Genomic DNA, 23,713 nt, shown 5'->3' with positions numbered 1-23,713 from the left:
TCTCCTAGATGTTTCCATAGCTGCATGCTGTCAAATCTTCTCACTTTGTCATGGGTACACAGGGCACTGTGTGGTATTGTTTTTCAAACACTAAACTGCCAACCCCTTTAATTCCTTCAAGTTCATAACACACTTTGGTCCTTCAAGTTCAATGAGTATTTAACTGTAAATTAGAATATAATTTACTTTAAGTATACAACACTCAGTTTAATTAAATGGACTTTTCATTTTCAAATTCTTCCAGCAATTTCACTGAAAATTAAGGAAGCGTGCTATATAAACTAAACAAAAACTCTCTGCTAAGTTAAGCATCATTGGGTCTGTGGGGCTATGCAGGTTAAGCAGCCTTACCTGAAGCACCTGAGGGTAATCAAAGACCTGATTCTTGTGACAACGTTTACGAACAGAAGGAACTCCCTCTGACAGATTTGTGCACTTGTCCAGGACCAGCACAGACTCTCCGTTCTCAGCCTGAAGAGCCTCCAAGTCAGAACGGTATTCTGGGTGAAGAGCCATTTGGGATGACAGGATGAAGTACCTACGAGGACTGAAAAGTGGAACCAAGGTGACCTGACATTTCCAGGAGTTTTCTCTAAAAATTCTGGAACGCATTTTCCTTCTATCTTGGCACAGCGAAGTCCAGATTTACTTACCGGTTTGACACACCACAAAACTCAGCTTTTTCCCTCCAACGTTTGGGAAGAGAACAGGATGAGAGTTGGAAGGAGTTATTAACTGATACAGCATAATTAAGATTTGGCCAGATTTAATTATAATTGCATGGACAACAGGAAGTAAGAGATAAGCAGCTCAGAGTGATGTACAGATTATTGTAAATTTTATGTCTTGAAAAGTGTACTCTTCATCTGTTTCATAAACTGAAACAAAAATAACTTTGCAACATACTGAGAAAGCCTCTGATGTAAGACTATTGCACTATGTGTTCACTTGGTTATATTTTTACATAATGTTACTGTTTTATTATAAAGAACCTAGAACACTTAGGATGACTGATGCTAGGTTCTTCTGCTTGTAAGCATTTTAGTTAATTTTGTATGGGTGAAAAGTGCTGACAGCCCTGGCACCCTATGTTGATCCACAGAAATAGATATAGTAAGGGCAGTAGTTAGACAAGTTCTCCTCACTGACTCAGTCTTGTGCCTTTGTGTTATCCTGGTAGGACCACTTATAGGATAGAAGTCAGAGTTCAGCATCATGGGCCCATTCAGCCATTGACCTCTGCTGAGACTAACAAATTTATATTTATAATGTAAATTGCTAACATGCTAAATAACTTATTTTAATACCAACATATTCAAAAATGTTCTTTAACAGCTGAGGTCAAAAATGCAGGGATATAGTCCCAATTTAGCTGTTCATGGCTTTAAGCTGTGCAGCTCATTCATGCAGGAGTACAGCACACTGCACCAAAAACACAGTGCTAAAATTTATTCTGATCCTTCATTTAAAAAAATCAGTTAACACGGACTACTCCACTATGTCTGATGCAAGGAAATACACAGTATGTGCCTTCCCCCATGCTGCCCAGAAAACTCAGGAAATATGAGGCCTCTATTTAGGATTCCAATTTCCCTCCACTTGATGGCTGGCTTAAAAAAAAAAACTATACAGCTCTGAAGCACACTTTATAAAGCTGAACTCTGCCCTACCTACCCACCTTACCATCTCCACACCAGCAGTTTTGGCTGCTCCAATTAGACAGTTGAGTTACATGAACTTTTTTCTTTGTAATGCTATTTTTGCAGAGGCTTGCAGAGGCTTGCTGGAATATTTACTCCTGGCATCACTGAATGTAAAACTCTGTTTTAGGAACTAAACTATAAAGAAACTAAATCAAACTCTCAATTCAGCTCTTTAAATGAAACAAAAATAAAAATTTACCTTACAAGCCAGCACAGCTGTTGGTAAGTGCTAATAATGGCAATGGCCAGCCTGAAGTTGCATAAGGTCGATCATTTTTATGCTTTAATGGTTTAATACCAAAATTCTGGCATAACACTGTTAACATCCCATGACACTAAAACCCTGTGATCCAAGTCTTACTATAAATGGATGTAAAATCCTAATGTATACCAAGCCTGATAGTTTAGAATAATGGTATATAATTGTATCTACCAACCTATGATTGAATTTTGACTGGCTTTCTTTTGTCATTTTTCCCCCACTGCCACCACAAAAGAAAAATAAAATTCATGTGACCAATTGTTTTTAAACTTACATTAATGATGATTGACCACCAGATGGCACTCTACCCAAGCTGTAGCCAACAACCTCTGCCAATAAGTATCAGTGTGCAATGATACATGGTGATTCCAAAATATTCACTAAATCGGTGACTGAGGCACTTGCTCCCAGATACACATCTGTTCTCTGGTGCACTGCAACCAGCCACGCCACCTGGCTGATCATGTGGACATGAACTATGAAGAAGTCTGTACTAAAGAGAGAAACCATAGATGATGAGGTCTACCAGATGCATTTTGTTTCCAATATGGGAACATGATGTTCTTTCCCTCTGTGCTTAAGGTAACAATTTATCAAATGCCAACTTGGATTCACTTAAGTGTCACTGCATTGTTCATATACAAGAATATTTGAAGCAGGCACGTTAAGAGAAAAACACGTACATGAAGATTGCAGGACAACCTTGAGCAGTGGTCGTTTACCTTAGTGTTTGTGACCTGAAATTCAAAATAATTCAGGTTTACAGCCCTCAAAAGACAACAGTAAAAACACTGACATTGTCAGCAGAAGAGTAGGCATAGAGTACTGCCACTCCAGGTAAATTTCTGATCTGAAGTTGACAGCATCCCTTTAACCACTTGGGTGCTGCCTCAAGTACCCAGGATATGCAGGTTAAAAATGCATCATTGTTAGCATTGCCCGATGTAGCAGATATTTCATATGTGAAGGGAGTGATCATCACACAAAGGACTGGGTTATATTCATGGCTCTGTATCTGTTTTGCTGTGACATGTGAACAAGTCACTTGAGTTTACTGCCTCAGTTTACTCATCTGTTAAACAGGTAAGTAAGGCTTCATAGTCGAGTGCTTTCGGCTGCTCAGATAAAAGGTATTATGAACACCAATATTAAAGTCTATTAATCTGATTTTTTTTTAAGGCCAAAAAGGACAGTTATATCATCTAGTCTGACCTTTTGTACATTACAGGCTAAAGGATTTCACCCAGTTACTCCTGTACTGAGCCCAATAATTTGTATTTGACTAAAATAGATATTCCAAAAAGGCAACCAGTCTTAATTTGGAGACATTAAGAGATGAAGAATCCACCACTTTCCTTGGTTGTCTGTTCCAATGGGTTAATACCCTCACTTAAAAATGTGTGTTTTATTTTTAATTTGAAATTGTCTGGCTTTAACTTCCAACCATTGGTTCTTGTTATGCCTTTCTCCAATAAATTAAAGGAGCCCATTAGTATCCAGAAATTCTCCTCATCAAAGTACCCAAATACTAATCAACTCTCTTGCTGATCTACTAAACAGAATGAGCTCTTTAAGTGCGTCACTTTTTCTAGCCTTCTAATTATTTGTGTCTTTTATGCACCCTCACCAAGTTTAACGTCTTTTTAAAATGTGGACCACCAGAATTGGACACAGTATTCCAATTATCAGTCTCAACAATGCCATATACAGAAGTAAATTCCCTCCCTACTCCTACTCACTATTCCCCTTTTACACACCCAAGGCTGCATTTCCCCTCCTTTTTTGCCACAGCATTGCAATGGAAGCTTATGTTGAATTGTTTGTCCACTAAATCCTGTTCAGAGTCACCGCTTTCCAAGATATAGTCCCCCATTCTGTATGTATGGCATACATTCTTTGTTCCTAGATGTATAATCTTGCATTTGGCTGTATGAAAACATTTTGTTTGAATAGGCCCAGTTTACCAGGCAATCCATATTTCTCTGAATAACTGCTCTACCCTCATTATTTACCATTTCTCTAGTCTTTATGTCGCCTGAAAATTTTATCAACAATTATATATTTTTAATCCCAGCACAACTCCACTAGAAACACGCCCATTTGAAGATGACCACCACTGCAATCTCTGGAGTGGGGCCAGCCAAAAGGAATTATGCTTCATTCCATGTAAGTATCACCTACATAGGTCTCAGACAGCCACTGGTGAGGGAACATGCCTATAGTCTAACAGCAATCCCTCCCACCAATCCCCAGCACATAAGAATCAGATCAGACCAAAGGTCCATCTAGCCCAGTATCCTGTCTTCCAACAGTGGCCAATGCCAGGTGCCCCAGAGGGAATGAACAGAACAGGTAATCATCAAGTGATCCAGCCCCTGTTGCCCATTCCCAGCTTCTGGCAAACAGAGGCTAGGGACACCATCCCTTCCCATCCTGGCCAATAGCCATTGATGGACCTATCTTCCATGAATTTATCTAGTTCTTTTTTGAACCCTGTTATCGTCTTGGCCTTCACAACATCCTCTGGCAAAGAGTTCCACAGGTTGAGTGTGCATTGTGTGAAAAAATACGTCTTTTTGTTTGTTTGAAACCTGCTGCCTATTAATTTCATTTGGTGACCCCTAGTTCTTGTGTTAAGAGAAGGAGTAAATAACACTTCCTTATTTACTTTCTCCACACCAGTCATGATTTTATCATAGACCTCTATCATAGCCCCCCTTAGTCGTCTCTTTTCAAGCTGAAAAGTCCCAGCCTGATTAATCTCTCCTCATACAGCAGCCGTTCCATACCCCTAATAATTTTTGTTGCCCTTTTCTGAACCTTTTCCAATATATCTTTTTTGAGATGGTGCGACCACATCTGCACACAGTATTCAAGATGTGCGTGTACCATGGATTTATACTCACAAACCTATAACAACACTTCTGTTATTACCATTTCTTACAAACCTGCCCAGTGCCATAAGCAAGTCTGAAGTTACATCTAGATGCTAACACCCCACATATTTAACAAGTTAGTGAATGCAAGCAGTTCAATTCACCAGGATCAGCTTACCCTGGTCGCCTTTCTGGCAGCTCCACCTCTACAGACAGAGGGCTGTAAACAGGAATACTGACATCGTAGCCTTGTCGATAGGTCCATGTGGAGAATCCTCCTCCAGCCAACAGGGCTCTGACAGTTTAAGGAAATGAAAAGACTGTGAATGGAGCACATCGGATATTACGTTTAAATTCCAGGTCATGGTACTTTGTCGTCACGCCTAGCACATCAGCTGGCTTTTCCGCTTTGAGGTGTCAGTGTCTGTAGCACTTTAATCAGCGGCTTTCCCATGAAAGTTTATTTTAACTTATCCCAGCTGCAGTACAAAACAAAAGGGAACTGTGAACATTTCTTTAATATGCAGTTATACTGGCTCAGAACTAAAAGACACCAAACTCCCACAAAGGACCAGCCTGGTTTGGGTGCCCCAGAATAGCTTTGATAATTCAAGAGGTGGTACTCTTCTCTTTGAATCTTCACTGAACCAGTGTTTCCACTGGTTTTTGGGGCACAGGGCTGGTAGAGGTGGTGTATTTTGGATGAGATGGTCCTGATCACTTGTAGTCATTAATGATCCTGTTGTCATAGCTACATTTCAGTTTGAGGAATTACATCCTAAATTCCTTCTATCAGTTTAGCTCAACACCAAACTCCTCAGTTCCTGCCTTACTTTTTGTCTGATGTTGCTCTGAACCATTAGAGGCAACCTGAGTTTCAGATATAGGTGTAGTGATTTTGTATTTCTTAAAACACAAAGATTCTTCAGGACCGAAGGCTCTATAGAATTGTTAACTATTGTATTTCAGAATACACCACATAAAATAGTAAGTTTACTTAGATTTTACCTTAAGGAAAATGATATAAATGGCAAACACAATGACAGAAGATAAACCATATGCTCTGAAACAAACCTCAGAGCAGATGAAGCTTGTAGTACTGTCTACTGAGAAACAGAAGAGTAAAAAAAGATGGTTATCATAGAACAATAGAAATGTATGGCTGGAAAGGATCTCGAGAGGTCATCTAGTCCAGCCCCGTGTTGAGAGAGGATCAAGTATGCCTAGATCATTCCTGACAAGTTTCTGTAGAATCCCCATCATTGAAGATTTTTAAAAATAGGTTAGGAAACTTCCCTACATTTAGAGCCCTGAAAGTCTGCAGATATCTGCTTTATAGCCATGGATATCCACAGACCATGTTTGCAGATGGATGCAGATCCAAATTTTATATCTAGAGCCCTGTGGATATCTGCGGATCACATACAGATACAAATTTTGTATCCGTGTAGGGCTCTACCTATATGAAGATACAATGTATCCTCCCAATGGGAATGCCTTGACTGTCATGCAGATAGTCCATCTGTGGCTTTTCCTGTATAGGGCAACCTTGCCAGACAGAAGTCAAGAGCTTTAAGGACTGGAAAAGAACACGTAGGAGAAAAAATAATGAATCTTTCATATTTCCAGCAGAAATTTGAACTCTACTGTATTACACATTTGCTATTCCTGACTCAGCTTCTTTGAAATATGCTAGTAGAAAAAGACCACCTTTCAGTCCCCACTTCACCCCCAGTGGCCGAGTGACACAATGAATGCATTGCTCTAATTCAGGAAAACCTGGATTCAACTTCTTTCAGTCAGCCTTCCTGAACAGTTCATTACATCCAGTCATTCACTACAGAACGCTTGAAATTGTCGTAGGGATACTGGTTCTGCTCAAATTACCGTATAAAGTAATTTACATTGTGGAAAAATATGTATTTTTCCAATTCCAGTTCCACCCATTTTCTGGAGAAAAGGAGCAGAACATGACATACCACTGTACTAGGCAGTACTGAAAGAATCCTGAGGAGCAGCATTCATTGTCTGGAACGATTAAGATGATTATGGATAGTAGCCATATTACCTCAAGCTGGGGTATTGTCATAGTTCACTAGCTAAGCAGGGATATGTCTTGTCAGTACTTGAATGGGAGACATCCAAAAAATGCCAGGGTGCAACAGGAAGCAATACTGATGATTCATGAGGTGGCTCTTGTCATATATAAAGGGAAGGGTAACCACCTTTCTGTGCACAGTGCTATAAAATCCCTCCTGGCCAGAGGCAACATCCTGTTACCTGTAAAGGGTTAAGAAGCTCAGCTAACCTGGCTGGCACCTGACCCAAAGGACCAATAAGGGGACAAGATACTTTCAAATCTGGGGGAGGAGGAGGCTTTTTTCTGTGCTCTTTGTTTACGTGTTTGTTCTCTCTTGGGACTGAGAGAGGCCAAAAAGAAATCCATCTTCTCCAACCCATCCTAATCCAAGTCTCCAATATTGCAACCAATACAGGTAAGCCAGGCAAGGCGGATTAGTTTCTTTTGTTTTATATGAATTTTCCCTGTGTTAAGAAGGAGGTTTATTCCTGTTTTCTGTAACTTTAAGGTTTTGCCCAGAGGGAGATCCTCTGTGTTTTGATTCTGAATACCCTGTAAAGTATTTTCCATCCTGATTTTACAGAGATGATTTTTACCTCTTTTTTTTTTTTTTTTTTTAAATAAAACCCTTCTTTTAAGAACCTGACTGATTTTTCTATTGTTCCAAGATCCAGGGGTTTGGGTCTTTGATGATTTTGTAACCAATTGGTTAGGATATTATTCTCAAGCTCCTCAGGAAAGGGAGTGTGTAGGGCTTGGGGGAAAGACATCTCCAAGTGGTCTCTTTCCCTGTTCTTTGTTTAAAACACTTGGTGGTGGCAGCATACTGTTCAAGGAGAAGGCAAAGTTTGTACCCTGGGGAAGTTTTTAACCTAAGCTGGTAATAAGCAACTTACGGGGTCTTTCATGCAGGTCCCCACATCTGTACCCTAGAGTACAGAATGGGGAAGGAACCCTGACAACTCACTTGCTTGGAATTAGCACCAAACCAATTCCTTAGCATGGTGTTTGGAGATGCTGTCTTTCATGTTTGATGTAAAACTAAGCTTGCAGATTACTCTCAAAGACTATTATTTTTCATCAAAGCGAGGTGTCTTGGTCAGATTCCAATAAAATAACTGCTTTAATAACCTTGAAGTTTCAAAAGGATGCTTCACTGCCGTCCTAAACAGTAGCGTGGAGTTGTTCTGTGCTATTAAAAAAGCTAACACCCTTTACTCCAGATATCGCTGCACTGCAGTGGTGATGAAAGCAAAATATATTTAGTTTGTGAAGTGCTTTGAGAGTTCTGAGTTCAAGATGAAAGGCGCTATAGAAATACAAGAGATTTTGAACTTGCAGTTCTGTATAGGTAATCAAACCCAAACATACCAGCACTGGCTAATTAGACATTACAGAGAAAGAGGTTATTTGAGCACAGGATGAAAAATTAAAAAGGTGCTGAGTGAGAATTCAGGTTCCAAAGCCAGTGTTTATTTTGGATTGCAATGCCTGACCTTTAGTCATTGTGTGTCGAATGTTGCTGTGACTATTTCTCACCCTTCAAATTTCATGTTCCTGGTCTCATTCACATTAATCCAATTGCAAGGCAAGGAATGAAAAATTGGATTTGGCTCATGTCTTGCTCCTCTTGCGTTTTTACACCCAGGTTATTTTTATCCCTTAATGAGAAAACTGCAACCAGATTGTTTTAATTGGATCCGGTGCATGACATGACGGCACCTCATCAGCCTTGAGAAAGCAGGTGTGCATCACACAAACTTTTACCAAAATAAACCCACAGGAACCAATACCAGTTAAATAACTCCACTCAGATTTTCATCATGCAGTGCAGTAAGAGAATCAAGATATTAACCTCTAGAGTACTAAAGACAAGTAGTCTTTAACTTGCATTGAACTAAAGATGAGTGAACATGTTCTCAGTTCCTTTTTCCTCCCTTCCACCCCACCCTAACCTCTTCCCAGTCACTGATCGCTTTTTTCACTTCAAAAAGTACAAAAACTGTCTGCATTCCCATCTGCTGTAAGTTTTCTTGTTCATGTCCCATACTTACTCTGGAGCATCACCAGTTCTCTCCCCAGTCTTGTAAACCCACCCTCCTAAACATCAGTGCTGGGATGTAAACAGCAGTTAAAAAAAGTCACTGTGTAACCGATTAAGAATTTATCGGTTAAACGTTTAACCAGGGAACTAGGAATGCGGGAGCTGCTATAGCACCCCCATGTTTTACACAGCCCCCTGCTGCCAGAATCCCTCCCGACTGCCAGGCCCTGGGGCAGCAGTGGAGTCCTGGGCTCCAGCCAGCTGCAGAGTTTAATTGTTAACCGAAACCGATAAGACTGATGCTTACCAGTTAAACTTTTACATCCCTAATGAGTGCCCAATTCAACACTTAGTTCAAGAACTAACAGCAAGGAGGCAGGCTACCTGGGGACTTGTTAGGTAGGGTTTCCTTCTATAGACTAGGTTTAGGTTTACCCCAAGAAAAAGTTCTGAATTGCCTTGTCTCCCAGCTAATGGAAAACTTTCTTCATCCCTATGATAGCACCACTATATTACCTGATAAAAAATTGTCAGGAGAGTCTGTTTTCCAGGCATTAAGGCTAGAAGACTACATATTCTACAACACTGTCAGCAAAGCAGTTTCTGCACCAATTAAAACACATTACTTAGTACTGACAACCCATGTTTCCATCTTCAAGGTCATGAAATCAAAAGCTTTTAAGCTGCCTTCTGGAAATTCTGATATTAGTTTTAAAGCTCTAACAAAAAAAAAAAAAAACTAGTGAGGTAACCTAGCTAAAAATTTTCCAGCTACAGGAATACCATAAAAGACATCACTACTCTTCTCTGCGCAAAAGGTCTTATTTTACCCAGATTAATGTTCAGCACTGAATCAACACAACATATTTGTCATATTTCATGAACCTTACAATGCACTGTTTTGGGGCCACATACCAGATTTGGTACATGCCAAAGAAATAAAGTAGACTCTCTGTGCAAGCTTCCCAGACAGCACCAATGTATACTTTAATGTTGACCTGCTGCACTCCTAGGAAGTCTAGTCCTAGAGCCTTACAGAGACTACTAATGCATTTCATTCTTGACCTTCAACTCTGTACAGCTGGTCTTGTTAGATCTGAACTGAGGTCTTCAAAAGTGAAAGCCTCGTGTAATAACGCCTACCACTTAGGCTCTCTGAAGATATTCTGACTACAAACAAATGTGTCACTGATGGCAAGTCTTACCAAAATGGAGAGTCATGATTTGTTACATAGGACTCACGACTTTCTGTTGCAACAAAGCAGTTTCTTTCACTCTTGTCTGATCCTGTTCCCCCTGTAACTAATAGATCTCAGAGGATTCAGAGCTACCTGACTTCTCCCAGTAGTATGGCATATGCTTAAAACAAACACCTACTGAAATAATATATTTCCTGTGTTTGAAGTCCAAGACACACAAGGTCAATTTCAAATGGATGCCTGATACAAAAGAGGTTAATAAAACAAAGTTGTGAAGCACATAGTAAATCTATTGCATTAATTCAACAGATCTATTCCTTTCATAGGTACCGCTGCTATTATATATTATGTATCAAAACAGAGCATTCCATTAAACAGAATACAAATGAAATGAAAACCTCTCAAAATGATAGAATTTAAGAGAACTCGAGTGTGAGAGAGAGAAGTTACATGTTTAACAAGTTTTGATTGTAAAAGAGTTATGCTTGACTGCCCTCTTCAGGCCAAGTTTGTGTCAAATACACCTAACATATTTTGTTTTTCTCTTTTCTGACTGCAACTACAGTTTAAGATCAGTCAAGTCACTCCAAGAAGTATACTGAACACTGCAGAGAAAATCTACTCTGTTTTGGAATAAAAAGATAATCTGTTGCCTATGTTGCAAACAAATCAAGATCTAAAAATCCAGCCACATTCTGCCTCTCATGCTATCATCGGTAGTAAAGATCCTGTAATCATATTTTAGCCAGAATTTTGCTGATCATGTGGCAGAAGAGGTCCATCTTGCTCTCTAATTGCTGTATTGGTTTTGTAAGGCCTACTGCATGTGGGTCAGTGAAGCAAAAAGATTTACTTTTTTAAGCTTAATATAGTTGGAAATTTCTTCCCTTTCCCATATTTCTTCCTAAAGCGTCTGTTCTTTATTATACCTATGTTCTTCATATCCTTGTTCCCTCTTTTCCCCTTCCCAGAATGCCTGTAGAGGAACCTACTCTACAACTAACAATTAAGATAAGAGTTCAAAACTACTAATTTCCTGGCAGTAATTTTCAAAATGCACAAACCAGAGAAGGATAGAGAAAACCAACAGTATTAAAGTCAGCGATAAATTACTCGATCAGTGTAATTCCTGAAATCTCTCAGGTTTCAGAGTAACAGCCGTGTTAGTCTGTATTCACAAAAAGAAAAGCATCCGATGAAGTGAGCTGTAGCTCACGAAAGCTTATGCTCAAATAAATTGGTTAGTCTCTAGGTGCCACAAGTACTCCTTTTCTTTTTTTGAAATCTCACACACACACAACAAATCAAGCTCTGGTGTCAAAATTATCACATTCAATGCTGAGTCAGCTAGAATGGCAATACTGTTTCTTTTGAATACAAAGCAGAAGCAGCCAAACTTTGCCCAGCAGAGGCAGCTAGAGAGAAGCCCAAGAATGGCTCCTAATTTGAATTAAATGGAACACACTCAGTCATTCTTCATCTTCACTGAGATGAACCTGTGGAGGCTACAGGTCTAAGCACAGAATGCTTCACCTTGATCAGAGGAGCCTAGCAGCTCAGATCAAGACGGAGCATTGATAGCTGCAATATTACCATGGGCCACACTCCCTGTGAATTTAAGGATGAGCAACATTGTAGAATGCCATGGGCAAACAGTTTTCCTCTCAACTTAAAGAAGCTAGCCAGTCCATCTCCTATCAAAACAGGGTAAGACATACTCCACCTATGTAAGACTCAGGAATTGTAGCATTTGCATTAGGACTACCAAGAGTTCTGAGCCCCACTTCCTCTTTAAAGACATTTTATCCCACATATGCCGCCCTCCAGTGTACTCAAAGAAGCAGCATGATGCCTACCTATCTCTGGGAACATCCAGTGCTGTGTTGTAGTCAGGTGGCCCCCCAGGTAGCATGTTGAACAACAGATGGTTTGTGCCTCGATCCCACCTAAAGAGAAGAAATCATTAAAGCCAGTTAGAGAGCTGTTCCCTGAGACATGGATGCCAGACTCTCCCAAATTCTGATCTCAGCTCTGATCAGGGCTCACTGCAGAACTTTTCCCATCACTAACCTTATCCTTTCCAGCTCTAACTTTATGATTCACACAGTAAGGTTTCTGTAGGTACCTGGATAACTGTGCCAAGGCTTGAGCAGTTTCCTTGACGCGGAGCGTGTTCTGGTTCAGCACATCTATGGACGGCACAAAGAGGCAGGCCCGGTTGACATCATCTGTGTAGAAGTCACTGTCAGAGATAGCAGTCAGCAGCTCGTTGTACTCCCGAGAGATAGTGTTGCTAACCAGCATCCCATACTCATCCACATATTTCTTCAGTGAATAGATATAGACCTTGATCTTGTTTTTGGGGTTGAAGCCACAGCGATAGACATCAAAGCAGGTGTGCATCCTACAGCTGAGGTCTCCCCGTTCTGGGATGGGGCTCTCAGCAGGAAGCTTGACTACAGGCACATCATGGACACTGCGCTTCTCCACTGTCCAATCACTGGATGACTCAATGGAGTGTGGCCAGAACTGGAACATACCTGTGGCTATAAGGCCAAGCAGGACAATGGAAAAAAGTGTGATGTAGTAGATGCGGTGCTTGGTCTTCATTCTTGGGATGAGGGCTGGACCCCGGGTGTTATATTTGGCTGATGCACACATAATGGAACTAGCCACTTCTACCTCGTGTCTCTAAAGGATGGGGAGACAAATGCACAAGGTAAGAACAGGGACAATTTTAAGTTTGATAGAAGAGACACAGGTATCACAAAGAACAGGAACGGCAGGGCAGAAAAATATTCAGCTCCCTTTTGGGAAGGCTCCTTTGCCTCAGAGGATTGTACTGACATTCTTCAGATATTCATGTCTTCCATTGGAATGTCAAGTGCTTGCTACCCTCTGTTTCAGGGATGACACTTGGAAGCACCAACACGAAACAGGTATTTGCTGGGACCAACAAAAGCATACTGGGACCACAGACCAACATCCTTATAAAATAGTTCAACCAAACTGTTAGCAACCATCATGTCAGAATAACAAACGGGCCTGAGCTTTAAAAAAAAATAAAATCAGATAGATAGGAAAAGTCATTATATAGGTCCCACCCAGTCCATCTCCCAGAGTTTTCCCAATGTACGTTTTCTAGTATTGTGTGCTCAAGGACTGAGGAAAGGCAGTTAAATCTACATTAAGTATATAAACTGAGGGAGCAGGGGAATGTCCAATGCCAAACTTAACCTTATTCAACTCTGATTAATGGATAAGTGTCATTGACATGCAGTTTTGGGCAAATAAAGAGTATCATACAGGACTCGCAATCAAGGTGCAGTCACTAATCTAGGGTGCATTGTAAAAAAAAAAAAAAAGTCTACAGTAATCCTGTATAAACATCACCTGTCCACCCTGTGTGGACTAGAAAGATACTAAAGTACTTTTTGTAAGAGTAGGTGATTGCCCTGGTGTTCTTGGCAAACGTGCTCTTCCACCCAAGTGCAGCATCAGCTGGTGTTCTCCCAACACTGAAGAGGCACTTCAGTAGTGCTATGTGTATATCCTTGTGAAATACTTTGGGATTAAAAGCACAATATGAATATAAAAAACATTAACTGTAGCTGGGGACTGATCATGTAGGTTAGTTTTTGTGCTTTTAAAATTCTGGTTACTAAACAAAGCCAACTTGTAAACTTCAGGGTGAAGGAACAGCAACTCGAGAGAGACACATAATCAAACTATGTTTGTTAGATATATAGGGTGTTTTGGTTTTTGGGTTCCAACATAGCTAGAACTCAAAACTTCTCACAATAAGGAAACTGATCATGGCTCCAATTTGTAAACTGTTCACAGCAGCAAATTTTTGCAACATGTTATCAGTGCTTTGCTCCACTAGAGCATGGCTGACAATCATATATTCTTCCTTTTGTGGAAAAGTGTAGAGGGCCATTTTTGAGAACTAAAAGAGAAATTTAATGGGCAAATGTTAGCCAAACAGAAATTATACAAACAACAACAAACCACCACCACCAAACATGAAGAAATAGAAGAGTATGTCAAAAACAACAGTTTTTACCAGAGAACGTTGGGACAGAAGTTGTTTGCAATTTGAAGTGATATCTTGCTCTGCTGTGTAAGTGCTGTTTTATACACCACTTAAGAAGTTGTCAACTTTTAATGCTTCAGGTCAAACTAGGTTCACTTTCTGATTTCAATTAAATAGTTTTGCCAGCCTACTGATGAACACTCAGCAGATAAAAGACTAAAGTCATAGTGTAGCCAGGAAAAGATCAGGAATTTCACAGTATTACTGTCAGTATTATTGCCCAAGATCTTCTATGTTTCTTCTGCCTTCTAGTCAACTTATTCCCTCACTCCCCCATACATTGCTGGAATCATCTGATTTATCACAGATATAATACATTTGTGACAGGATCTTGAGTCACTGAGAAAGACTGCTTTTTCCCTCAGTCTCAGACAAGGAACTATTTATTCATTTTTACACACTGCATAATTAATCTCTAGAACTCACTGCCACCAGATAAAGGCAAAGTACTTAAAAGTATTCAAAAAGGAATTAGACATGTATAGGATAATAAGAATTAACACAGTTACATTAGAAACCATTGAAAAAAATTAAGAAAAAATATTAGCCTCTCTGTTTCAGGGCATCAAAGATAAAATATCAATTATTAGGAAGAAGCTTCCCCTATCAACAGGCTATCCCATAACCATTCATGAACATACCCTTTAATTGAATTTTCCCTAACTCTAGACTTCCTAGGCATTACAGGGTTGCTTCCATCTTCCTCTGAAGCAAGCGGTACTTGTTTCTACTAGATGGATACTAGTTTAGACAGACCTCTGGTCTGATTCAGCTTCGTATCTCCCTCCCATGTTCCTAAAAACTATGAACCTTGAGTTGAGTGTGGGAATGAGTTTCTGGAGAATTCTCAGATTACAATTTTAGAAAATTGTTAGGTTATAACCCCTTATCACTCTCAAGTTGTCAAAGAACAGGCCTAGCACTAGCCTGGTTAGCCCAGAAAGCCTTGGTTAAAATCAAACTTCTCCACAAAAGCATTTCACACTTCAAGACTCCACACAGAGATGCATCCATACAAGAAAAGTTGAGGGAGCGGAATGACACTTCAGCAGTACTGAGAAACACTAACAGGAGAATTGAAAGTAAGTGGGTGATAGGTTCCCCCCCCCCCCTCAGTGATTTCTCGTGCACCTCCCAACACAAGATTTAAAATCAGTTTCAACCCATATTAACAACAGAGGGTAAAAGAGATGTGGTTTAGGGTCCGCCCACATGTAATAAGAAAAAAGAAAAAAGTCTTTAAAATAATAGGAATTATGGCTAGACAAGTGCCTTACTTCAGTACAAGTTTCCAGAGGAGCACAGCACCTGAACAGTGAATCCTCCCCTTATGCGAGTCCCAGTTTCTCCTCACAGTCACAGATACAGCACACCACACGATCCATTGTCTACAGCCAAGCTCTAAGATACAACCACATTTGCTCCAATCCCTCAAACAGAGACAAACACCTACAAGGTCTCTATCAAGCATTCTTAAAACTACAATACCCACCTGCTGAAGTGGAAAAAAAAAAAAAAAAGATTGACAGAGGCAGAAGAGTACCCAAAAGTCACCTACTACAGGACAGGCCCAACAAAGAAAATAACAGAACGCCACTAGCTGTCACCTTCAGCCCCCAACTAAAACCTCTCCAGCGCATCATCAAAGATTTACAACCTATCCTGAAAAATGATCCCTCACTCTCACAGATCTTGGGAGACACACCAGTCCTCACTTACAGACAGCCCCCCAACCTGAAGCAAATACCCACCAGCAACCACACACCACTCAACAAAAACACTAACCCAGGAATCTATCCTTGCAACAAAGCCCGATGCCAACTCTGTCCACATATTTATTCAAGTGACACCATCATAGGACCTAATCACACTAGCCACGCCATCAGGGGCTCGTTCACCTGCACATCTACCAATGTGATATATGCCATCACGTGCCAGCAATGCCCCTCTGCCACGTACACTGGCTAAACCGGACAGTTTCTACGCAAAAGAATAAATGGACACAAATCTGACATCAGGAATCATAACATTCAAAAACCGGTAGGAGAACACTTCAACCTCTCTGGCCACTCAGTAATAGACTTAAAGGTGGCAATTTTGCAACAGAAAAGCATCAAAAACAGACTCCAACGACAGGTTTCAGAGTAACAGCCGTGTTAGTCTGTCTTCGCAAAAAGAAAAGGAGTACTTGTGGCACCTTAGAGACTAACCAATTTATTTGAGCATGAGCATTCAACGAGAAACTGCTAAGCTTGAATTAATATGCAAACTAGATGCCATTAACTTGGGTTTGAATAGAGACTGGGAGTGGCTGGGTCATTACACATATTGAATCTATTTCCTTATGTTAAGTATCCTCACACCTTCTTGTCAACTGTCTAAATGGGCCATTTTGATTATCACTCCAAAAGTTCTTTTCTCCTGCTGATAATGGCTCATCTTAATTAATTAGCCTCTCACAGTTTGTATGGTAACTTCCAACTTATCTGTGTATGTGTGTGTGTGTGTGTGAGTGTGTATATCTTACTATATGTTCCATTCTATGCACCCAATGAAGTGGGCTGTAGCCCACAAAAGCTTAGTCTCTAAGGTGCCACAAGTCCTCCTTTTCTTTTGGCGGATACAGACTAACAGGGCTGGTACTCTGATACCTGTCAGAAATGTAAGGGAGCAAGGGGCTGAACGCCTCCGGCTGGCGATGCACACCCTGAACGTGTTCTCCCGCCTGCCCTGCCAGGCCGCTGGACACATCAGTTCCCCGCCCCCCCCCCACGCCCGCCCGCCCTCCCGGTGACAGGCCTCCCCCTGCCTGGCTTGGAGCTGGCTACCTCCCTGAGCCGCTGGGCCAGCCCGCCCGTACCCCCTTGTCCCTCCCGGCGGCAGAGGCGCAGGCCCCCTCCGCCCCGGAACGCCAGGGCCCGGCCCCCAGCCAGCAGCCCGGCTCCCCGCCCCCAGCTCGCCCCCCGGCCTCACCTCAGCCAGCAGCGGCGCAGGCTCAGGGCCTCATGTCAGACCGAGCGGGCCCCTCCAGTGGCACGTCCGGGGCCCTGGGCCGGCGCTCGGAGCAGCTGCCGGCGCAGAGCTACCTACCCAGCCGCCGGGCCAGGGCTCAGAGCGCATGCGCGGGAGGGACGGTTTCCCCGCGCATGGCAGCTACTGGCACAGCCACCTGTGTCTGCAACCTGACGTAGAGGGTGCGCACGCGCAGTAAGAGTACCTCGCTGGCCCCAGGGATAAGCCGCATGTGGCTCTGCGCCTTCCCGCGCCTACTCCAGGGCCGGGAGGCGGCCCCGACGCACCGCGAACCGGCGGCGGTGGGGTTGGACGTCGCCGGCAGCAATTCTGTATGGAGCAAGAGTTGGGGGACACGGCTGGGGCCAGCGGAGATCAGAGGGGCAGGATAGCTCAGTGGTGTGAGCAATGGGCTGCTAAACCCAGGGATGCGAGTTCAATCCTTGAGGGGGCCATTGAGCGATCTGGGGGCAAAAATTGGGGCGTGGTCCTGCTTTGAGCAGGGGGTTGGACTAGATGACCTCCTGAGGTCCCTTCCAACCCTGATATTCTATGATAGGGGTACAGGGTTGCCAAGTCCCCAGGAATTAAAGATTATGTCATGTGATTAAATCTCCAGGAATACGTCCAACCGAAAGTGGCAACTCTACAGGGTGACCAGGTGTCTGACTTTCGACTAGAACACCCAGTTGAAAAGGGACCCTGGCGGCTCTGGTCAGCACCAAGGACTTGGCCGTTGAAAGTCCCTACTAGCAGGTCCAGCACCTAGGCGAGGTGGTCGCACACTAGCCCCACCCCAAGCACTGACTCCACACTCCCATTGGTCGGGTGAGAGCAGTGTGCTGTGGAGTTGCCTAGGAGCCAGACCTGCTGGCTGCTTCCAGGGTGCAGCGTGGTGACCCAGGACAGGCAGCCAGCCTGCCTTAGCCTCACTGACTGGGAGCTGCCCGACCTTAACCCCAACCCAAAGCCCCCCCAAACCCAGAGCTCTGTCCTAAACCCCAGAGCCCACATCTCCAGCCGGATCCCTCACCTCCCCTCCTGCACCCCAATTCCTTGCCCCAGCCCAGAGCCCCAGCCCGCACCCTGAGCCCCTCATTTCTGGCCCTACCCCAGAGCCTACACCCCCATTTAGAGCCCTCACCCACTCCCAGTGAAAGTGAGTGAGGTTGGGGGAGAGTGAGTCACCGAGGGAGAGGGAATGTAGTGAGCAGGGGGGAGGGGGTGCCTTGGGGAAGGGGTGTGGCTAAGGTGTTCAATTTTGTGCCAATAGAAAGTTGGCAACCCTACAACCCTAGGCATGGCTGGTGGTGGTGGCAGCAGGGATGGGGACATGGCTGGTGGTAGGATTGGGGGTGGTTGATGGTGCTGTCGGGAATGGTGATGGGGCTGGGGATCAAGGGCACGGTTGGTGGTGGAGGCGGGGATTGGGGGCAATGGCTGGTAGTGGGGATCAGGGGGCAATGGCTGATGGTGGGATTGGGGGGCATGACTGGTGGGGATTGGGGGCATGGCGGGTGGGGGTGGTGGGATTCGGGGGGCACTGCTGGTCCTAGCTGTGGAGAGGATGGTGTGGTTGGTGTTGCCCAGGTCAAGGGTTAGGGAGACACCACTGGTGCCACCTGCCCGCATAGCTCTAGCTCCACAGGAGACCCTACAGCTACAGAATCATTTCCAAGTTCTGTGGTACACTATCAAGTTAAGGCTCACCATTAGGAGGATTATGTCCTGACATCATGTTACATCAGGGGGTGATGACATCGCAATGCAATGACATCTTTGACATGAGGTCAGAGGCCTGTGGCATGCAGATGTTCTGAGAAGATGTAACGGAGTTGTGTAACCAGGTGATAACATTACAGTGTACTATGATAACATTCTGGCTCAATGTTGTGTTCCATCACATTGTTGTTTATTTTCCACAAGGTACCAGTGTTATAAATATGGCCACAATCATTCATATGGTATCTGGGGCTCAGATTGGGTGATGTTCAGCATTAAAAGCTCACGCCCCTCTCACTAGAGCAAAACGAGTAACTCCTTCAGCTGTAAGTAAGAAACAGACTGTAATACACACTGGAGAGTCTGGTGCATATGATCCCACACAAAGCTGGTGCACCTCATTAGGCACTGTGCGCAAACAGAAAAAGATACTGTGATACCTACAAAAAACTTGACAGTGGTTAGGCCACTGGTGTGCCGAGACCACAGCCTCTCATGCTGATCAATATTGCCTCATTATTTCCTTGTACACCCTCATCTGTCTTTCGGTATCCATCTGTTAGTCTCTTGTCTTATACTTAGATCAGGGGTGGGCAAACTTTTTGGCCCAAGGGCCACATCTGGGTGGGGAAATTGCATGAAGGGCCATGAAGGTAGGGCTGGGGCAGGGGGTTGGGGTGCGAGAGGGAGTGCGGGATGTGGGAGGGGGTGCGGTGTTGTCATAAATATAAAGGGAAGGGTAAACCCCTTTGAAATCCCTCCTGGCCAGGGGAAGGCTCCTCTCACCTGTAAAGGGTTAAGAAGCTAAAGGTAACCTCGCTGGCACCTGACCAAAATGACCAATGAGGAGACAAGATACTTTCAAAAGCTGGGAGGAGGGAGAGAAACAAAGGGTCTGTGTGTCTGTCTATATGCTGTCTTTGTTGGGGATAGACCAGGAATGGAGTCTTAGAACTTTTAGTAAGTAATCTAGCTAGGTATGTGTTAGATTATGATTTCTTTAAATGGCTGAGAAAAGAATTGTGCTGAATAGAATAACTATTTCTGTCTGTGTATCTTTTTTGTAACTTAAGGTTTTGCCTAGAGGGGTTCTCTATGTTTTTGAATCTAATTACCCTGTAAGATATCTACCATCCTGATTTTACAGGGGGGATTTCTTCATTTCTATTTACTTCTATTTTTATTAAAAGTCTTCTTGTAAGAAACTTAATGCTTTTTCATGGTTCTCAGATCCAAGGGTTTGGGTCTGTGGTCACCTATGCAAATTGGTGAGGCTTTTTATCCAACATTTCCCAGGAAAGGGGGGGTGCAAGTGTTGGGAGGATTGTTCATTGTTCTTAAGATCCAAGGGTCTGGGTCTGTAGTCACCTAGGCAAATTGGTGAGGCTTTTTACCAAACCTTGTCCAGGAAGTGGGGTGCAAGGTTTTGGGAAGTATTTTGGGGGGAAGGACGCGTCCAAACAGCTCTTCCCCAGTAACCAGTATTAGTTTGGTGGTGGTAGCGGCCAGTCCAAGGACAACGGGGGGGAATATTTTGTACCTTGGGGAAGTTTTGACCTAAGCTGGTAAAGATAAGCTTAGGAGGTTTTTCATGCAGGTCCCCACATCTGTACCCTAGAGTTCAGAGTGGGGGAGGAACCTTGACAGGTGTGCAGGAAGGGGCTCAGGGCAAGGGGTTGGGGCAGAGGAGGGGTGCAGGATGTACGAGGGGGCTCAGGGCAGGGGGTTGGAGTGCAAGAGGGATGCAGAGTGTGGGTGGGGGTTGGGGTGCAGGAGGGGTATGGGGTGTGGCAGGGGGCTCAGGGCAGGGGGGTGGGGTGCAGGATGTGGCAGGGGGTTGGGGTACAGGCAGGGGGCTCAGGGCAGGGAGTTGGGGGGCGGGGTGCAGGAGGGATTCAGGCTCCAGCCTGGCGCCGCTTACCTGGAGCAGCTCCGGGGTGGCAGCGGTGCGTGCCAGGGCCTGGCCCTGGCCTAGCACTGCACGGCTCTGCTCCGGGAAGCGGCTGGCACCATGTCCCTGCGGCCCTTGGAGTGGGGAGGGGGCAGAGAGCTCCGTGCACTGCCCTTGCCTGTGGGTTCCAAACCCAAAGCTCTCATTGGCTGCGGTTCCCCGTTCCCAGCCAATGGGAGCTTCAGGGGAGGTACCCACAGGCAAGAGCAGTGCACGGAACCCTCTGCCCCCACTCTCCCAGGGACTGCAGGGACGTGGTGCCAACCGCTTCCTGGAGAGGAGCGGGGCCCGCGGCACCACGGGGGGCAATCCCGCAGGCCAGATCCAAAGTCCTGAGGGGCCAGATCCAGCCAGCAGGCTGTAGTTTGCCCACCCCTGACTTAGACTGTAAATCCGTCAGGGCAGGGATTGTCTTTGTTCTGTATTTGTACCGCACCTAGCACAAGGGAGTCCTGGTCCATGTCTGGGGTACTACAATAATATAAAATAATAACTGTCCCACTCCAAAAAATTCACATGGAGTGTGCAGAAACAGCATTGCCACATAATACTCAGATCACAACAGCCATGCTGGTGTCATATACAGAACTCAGAAAAGTGGAAAACCCCAGAAATGGGAGAAGTTAATCCTATTATAAGTATCACCTGCACTTTTGTGCTTCCAGTGCAGCTGCATGTGCCACCAGCGATGGTATGAAAGGAATTTCCTATCTTCAAGCTGCAACAATTCAAAATCCCAATTCCTCTCTTCCCCTTGGGCATCTTTCCCTTCACTTGCAGTGCAAAAACTGGAGCCAGGAAAGCTACATTTTCTGAAGAAGGGGATTCATTTCTTCAGCAACACTTGCATCCTGCAATCATTTCCACATCTGCCACTGAGGTAGGGAGCAAGAAACCAAGGGAACTGAGAGTAGTGCAGAAGCTCTAAGTAGTTCGTTTTCATTTCTAGCTTCTTTGGAAGCTTCCACCAAGTCTCCTCAAGCACTTCAATTTATAGTGCAAAGAGCCAGAAGTGACAAATATCAAGATCTATTTTGAATGTTGGGGTATTCCTTAGTTCGAAGTGACCTTTGTGCTGCTGTGCCAGATTATTCAGAACCCTGAGGACTGAGGCTTTCTGCACAGAATAAATCCAGCACAGGAAGCAACCATGCGAGCCTTTCCCATACAAACCACTCCCTTCTCATTGCGATTTAACCCTGGCCTAGAGGGACTAGCCCTGAGAGGGGAGTTCAGCGATTTGTTTTTTAAACTGAATGTACAATGTGCTTCATTTTCCCAGTTGCTGCCTCCCTGTCTCTTTTGTACATTTTCATTTGGTTTCATTCATTGCTCATATTCCTTGCTAACTAGTAAGAAGGGAGAAAGAAGGATTTTCTCAATTTCTTACTGTAACAACCACTCTCAGCACCTCTGAACTACTGCAAATGCCAAAGTGTCCTGTATTTGATGCACAATCCTCCACAGCTGGCAATGTTGCCATTTTTCAGAGCTAGTGAAGGGCTTCCAAATGGGGCTGGGCCACAATGTTGACCATATAGCCAACTGTGGATAGAACCACAAGCAGAGTGAAGATGGCTGAAACAGCTGTCTATGTTTACTAACTGGGGAGGGCTGCACCAGATACCGGGTCTCTTCTGCAAAATTGTATAATCTCGCCAACCCCCACCAACTAAAGCCAGGGTCAGCTCCAGCTTTTTTGCCGCTCCAAGCGGCGAAGGGGAAAAAAAACAACAAGCCTGGTTGAGCTGCCACCAAAGAGGAAGAGGGGGACTGCAGGGCTTGCCGCCAAATTGCCACCAAGACCCGGACGTGCCACCCCGATGACGGACGGAGTGCCACCCCTTTCTACTGGCCGCCCCAAGCACCTGCTTCCTTCGCTAGTGCCTGGAGCCGGCCCTGACTAAAGCTCAAGCAACCACTCCTTTTGGGCAATCTCCCTTCTGTTTCCCCCAGCTCCATCCACCCTCACTTCCTGGCTTTCTGTCCAATGTATTGGTCTTTCCAGCCTCTCTCTTTCCCCTCCAGCACTGTTGGACGCCAAACAGGTCTTTATCATTGTTGCCTTTGTGATGGCTGGGGGCAGCTTGTACATCCATCTGATCATCATGTGCTGCTGCTCTCCTCTCCCAAGCCTGGCCCAAGCCAACCACTCCAGTTTAGGATTTTGCTGCAGGCTGCGCTGCTTCCTTCAGGTGGTATAGTGCAGGGAAGCTGCTTTCCCTAGGTGGTGAGCAATACTGTAGTACTGCTGTATTCAGCTACTCCATCTACACTGAAGAGGGAAATGACATCATGAGGCAGCTGGATGTTGGATGCACGGGAGTGGAAATGGCTGTGCGAAGATGTATAATGTACATTGTTTATTTCCATCGAGTCGGAAGTCCTGGTGTCCATCTTAGTGGTAGCAGTCAGACTTAAGGCAAGAGTGAAAAGCCTGGATTGGGCCAAAAACAATTAAATTAAATCTCATTGTGAATTTAAAACTGAAACATCAATGGAAGTGTGTTAAGGGCGAGACAGAGCAATGAGCACTCCTGGTGAAGTAAGAGATTGATCGTGGCCAATGGGTCCCTTCCTGGATTCTCAGCCAGGTGCACTGCCAATTAACATCATCATTCTACTTAACCCGCCTGCCTAGGTGCTCAGAAAACATAGCAATAGGCAATGCCTAGACTGGAGAGATTAGAAAGCTGTCCATTACCATGGTATCCACATGTCATTTCTAAACATTCCAACAGCACAGTGATGGGTCTCATATGAAAACT

At 44.1% G+C, this 23,713-nt stretch overlaps 1 protein-coding gene across 4 annotated transcripts in view; it reads right to left on the bottom strand.

Annotated features, from left to right (window-relative positions):
- EXT2 (exostosin glycosyltransferase 2) overlaps positions 1-17,397 on the bottom strand; it is a 107,071-nt gene extending 89,674 nt beyond the window's left edge. For 3 of the 4 annotated variants that reach the window (XM_073348064.2, XM_073348066.2, XM_073348065.2), the window contains exons 1-5: positions 17,234-17,397; positions 12,290-12,855; positions 12,021-12,110; positions 5,020-5,136; positions 352-547 (exon numbers count right to left, since the gene is read on the bottom strand). In XM_073348064.2, the coding sequence (XP_073204165.1) occupies positions 352-547; positions 5,020-5,136; positions 12,021-12,110; positions 12,290-12,825 (939 nt within the window). In that variant the 5' untranslated portion in view covers positions 12,826-12,855; positions 17,234-17,397. The remainder of the gene's footprint in view (positions 1-351; positions 548-5,019; positions 5,137-12,020; positions 12,111-12,289; positions 12,856-17,233) is intronic. The other variant, XM_073348067.2, reaches the window with a different exon arrangement.
- Between the last annotated feature and the right edge of the window lie 6,316 nt (positions 17,398-23,713).

Source organism: Lepidochelys kempii, chromosome 6 (genome assembly GCF_965140285.1).
Source record: "Lepidochelys kempii isolate rLepKem1 chromosome 6, rLepKem1.hap1, whole genome shotgun sequence".
Lineage (NCBI taxonomy): Eukaryota > Metazoa > Chordata > Testudines > Cheloniidae > Lepidochelys > Lepidochelys kempii.
Note: the sequence above shows the minus strand (reverse complement) of the source record. Positions and strands in the feature narration are given on the sequence as shown.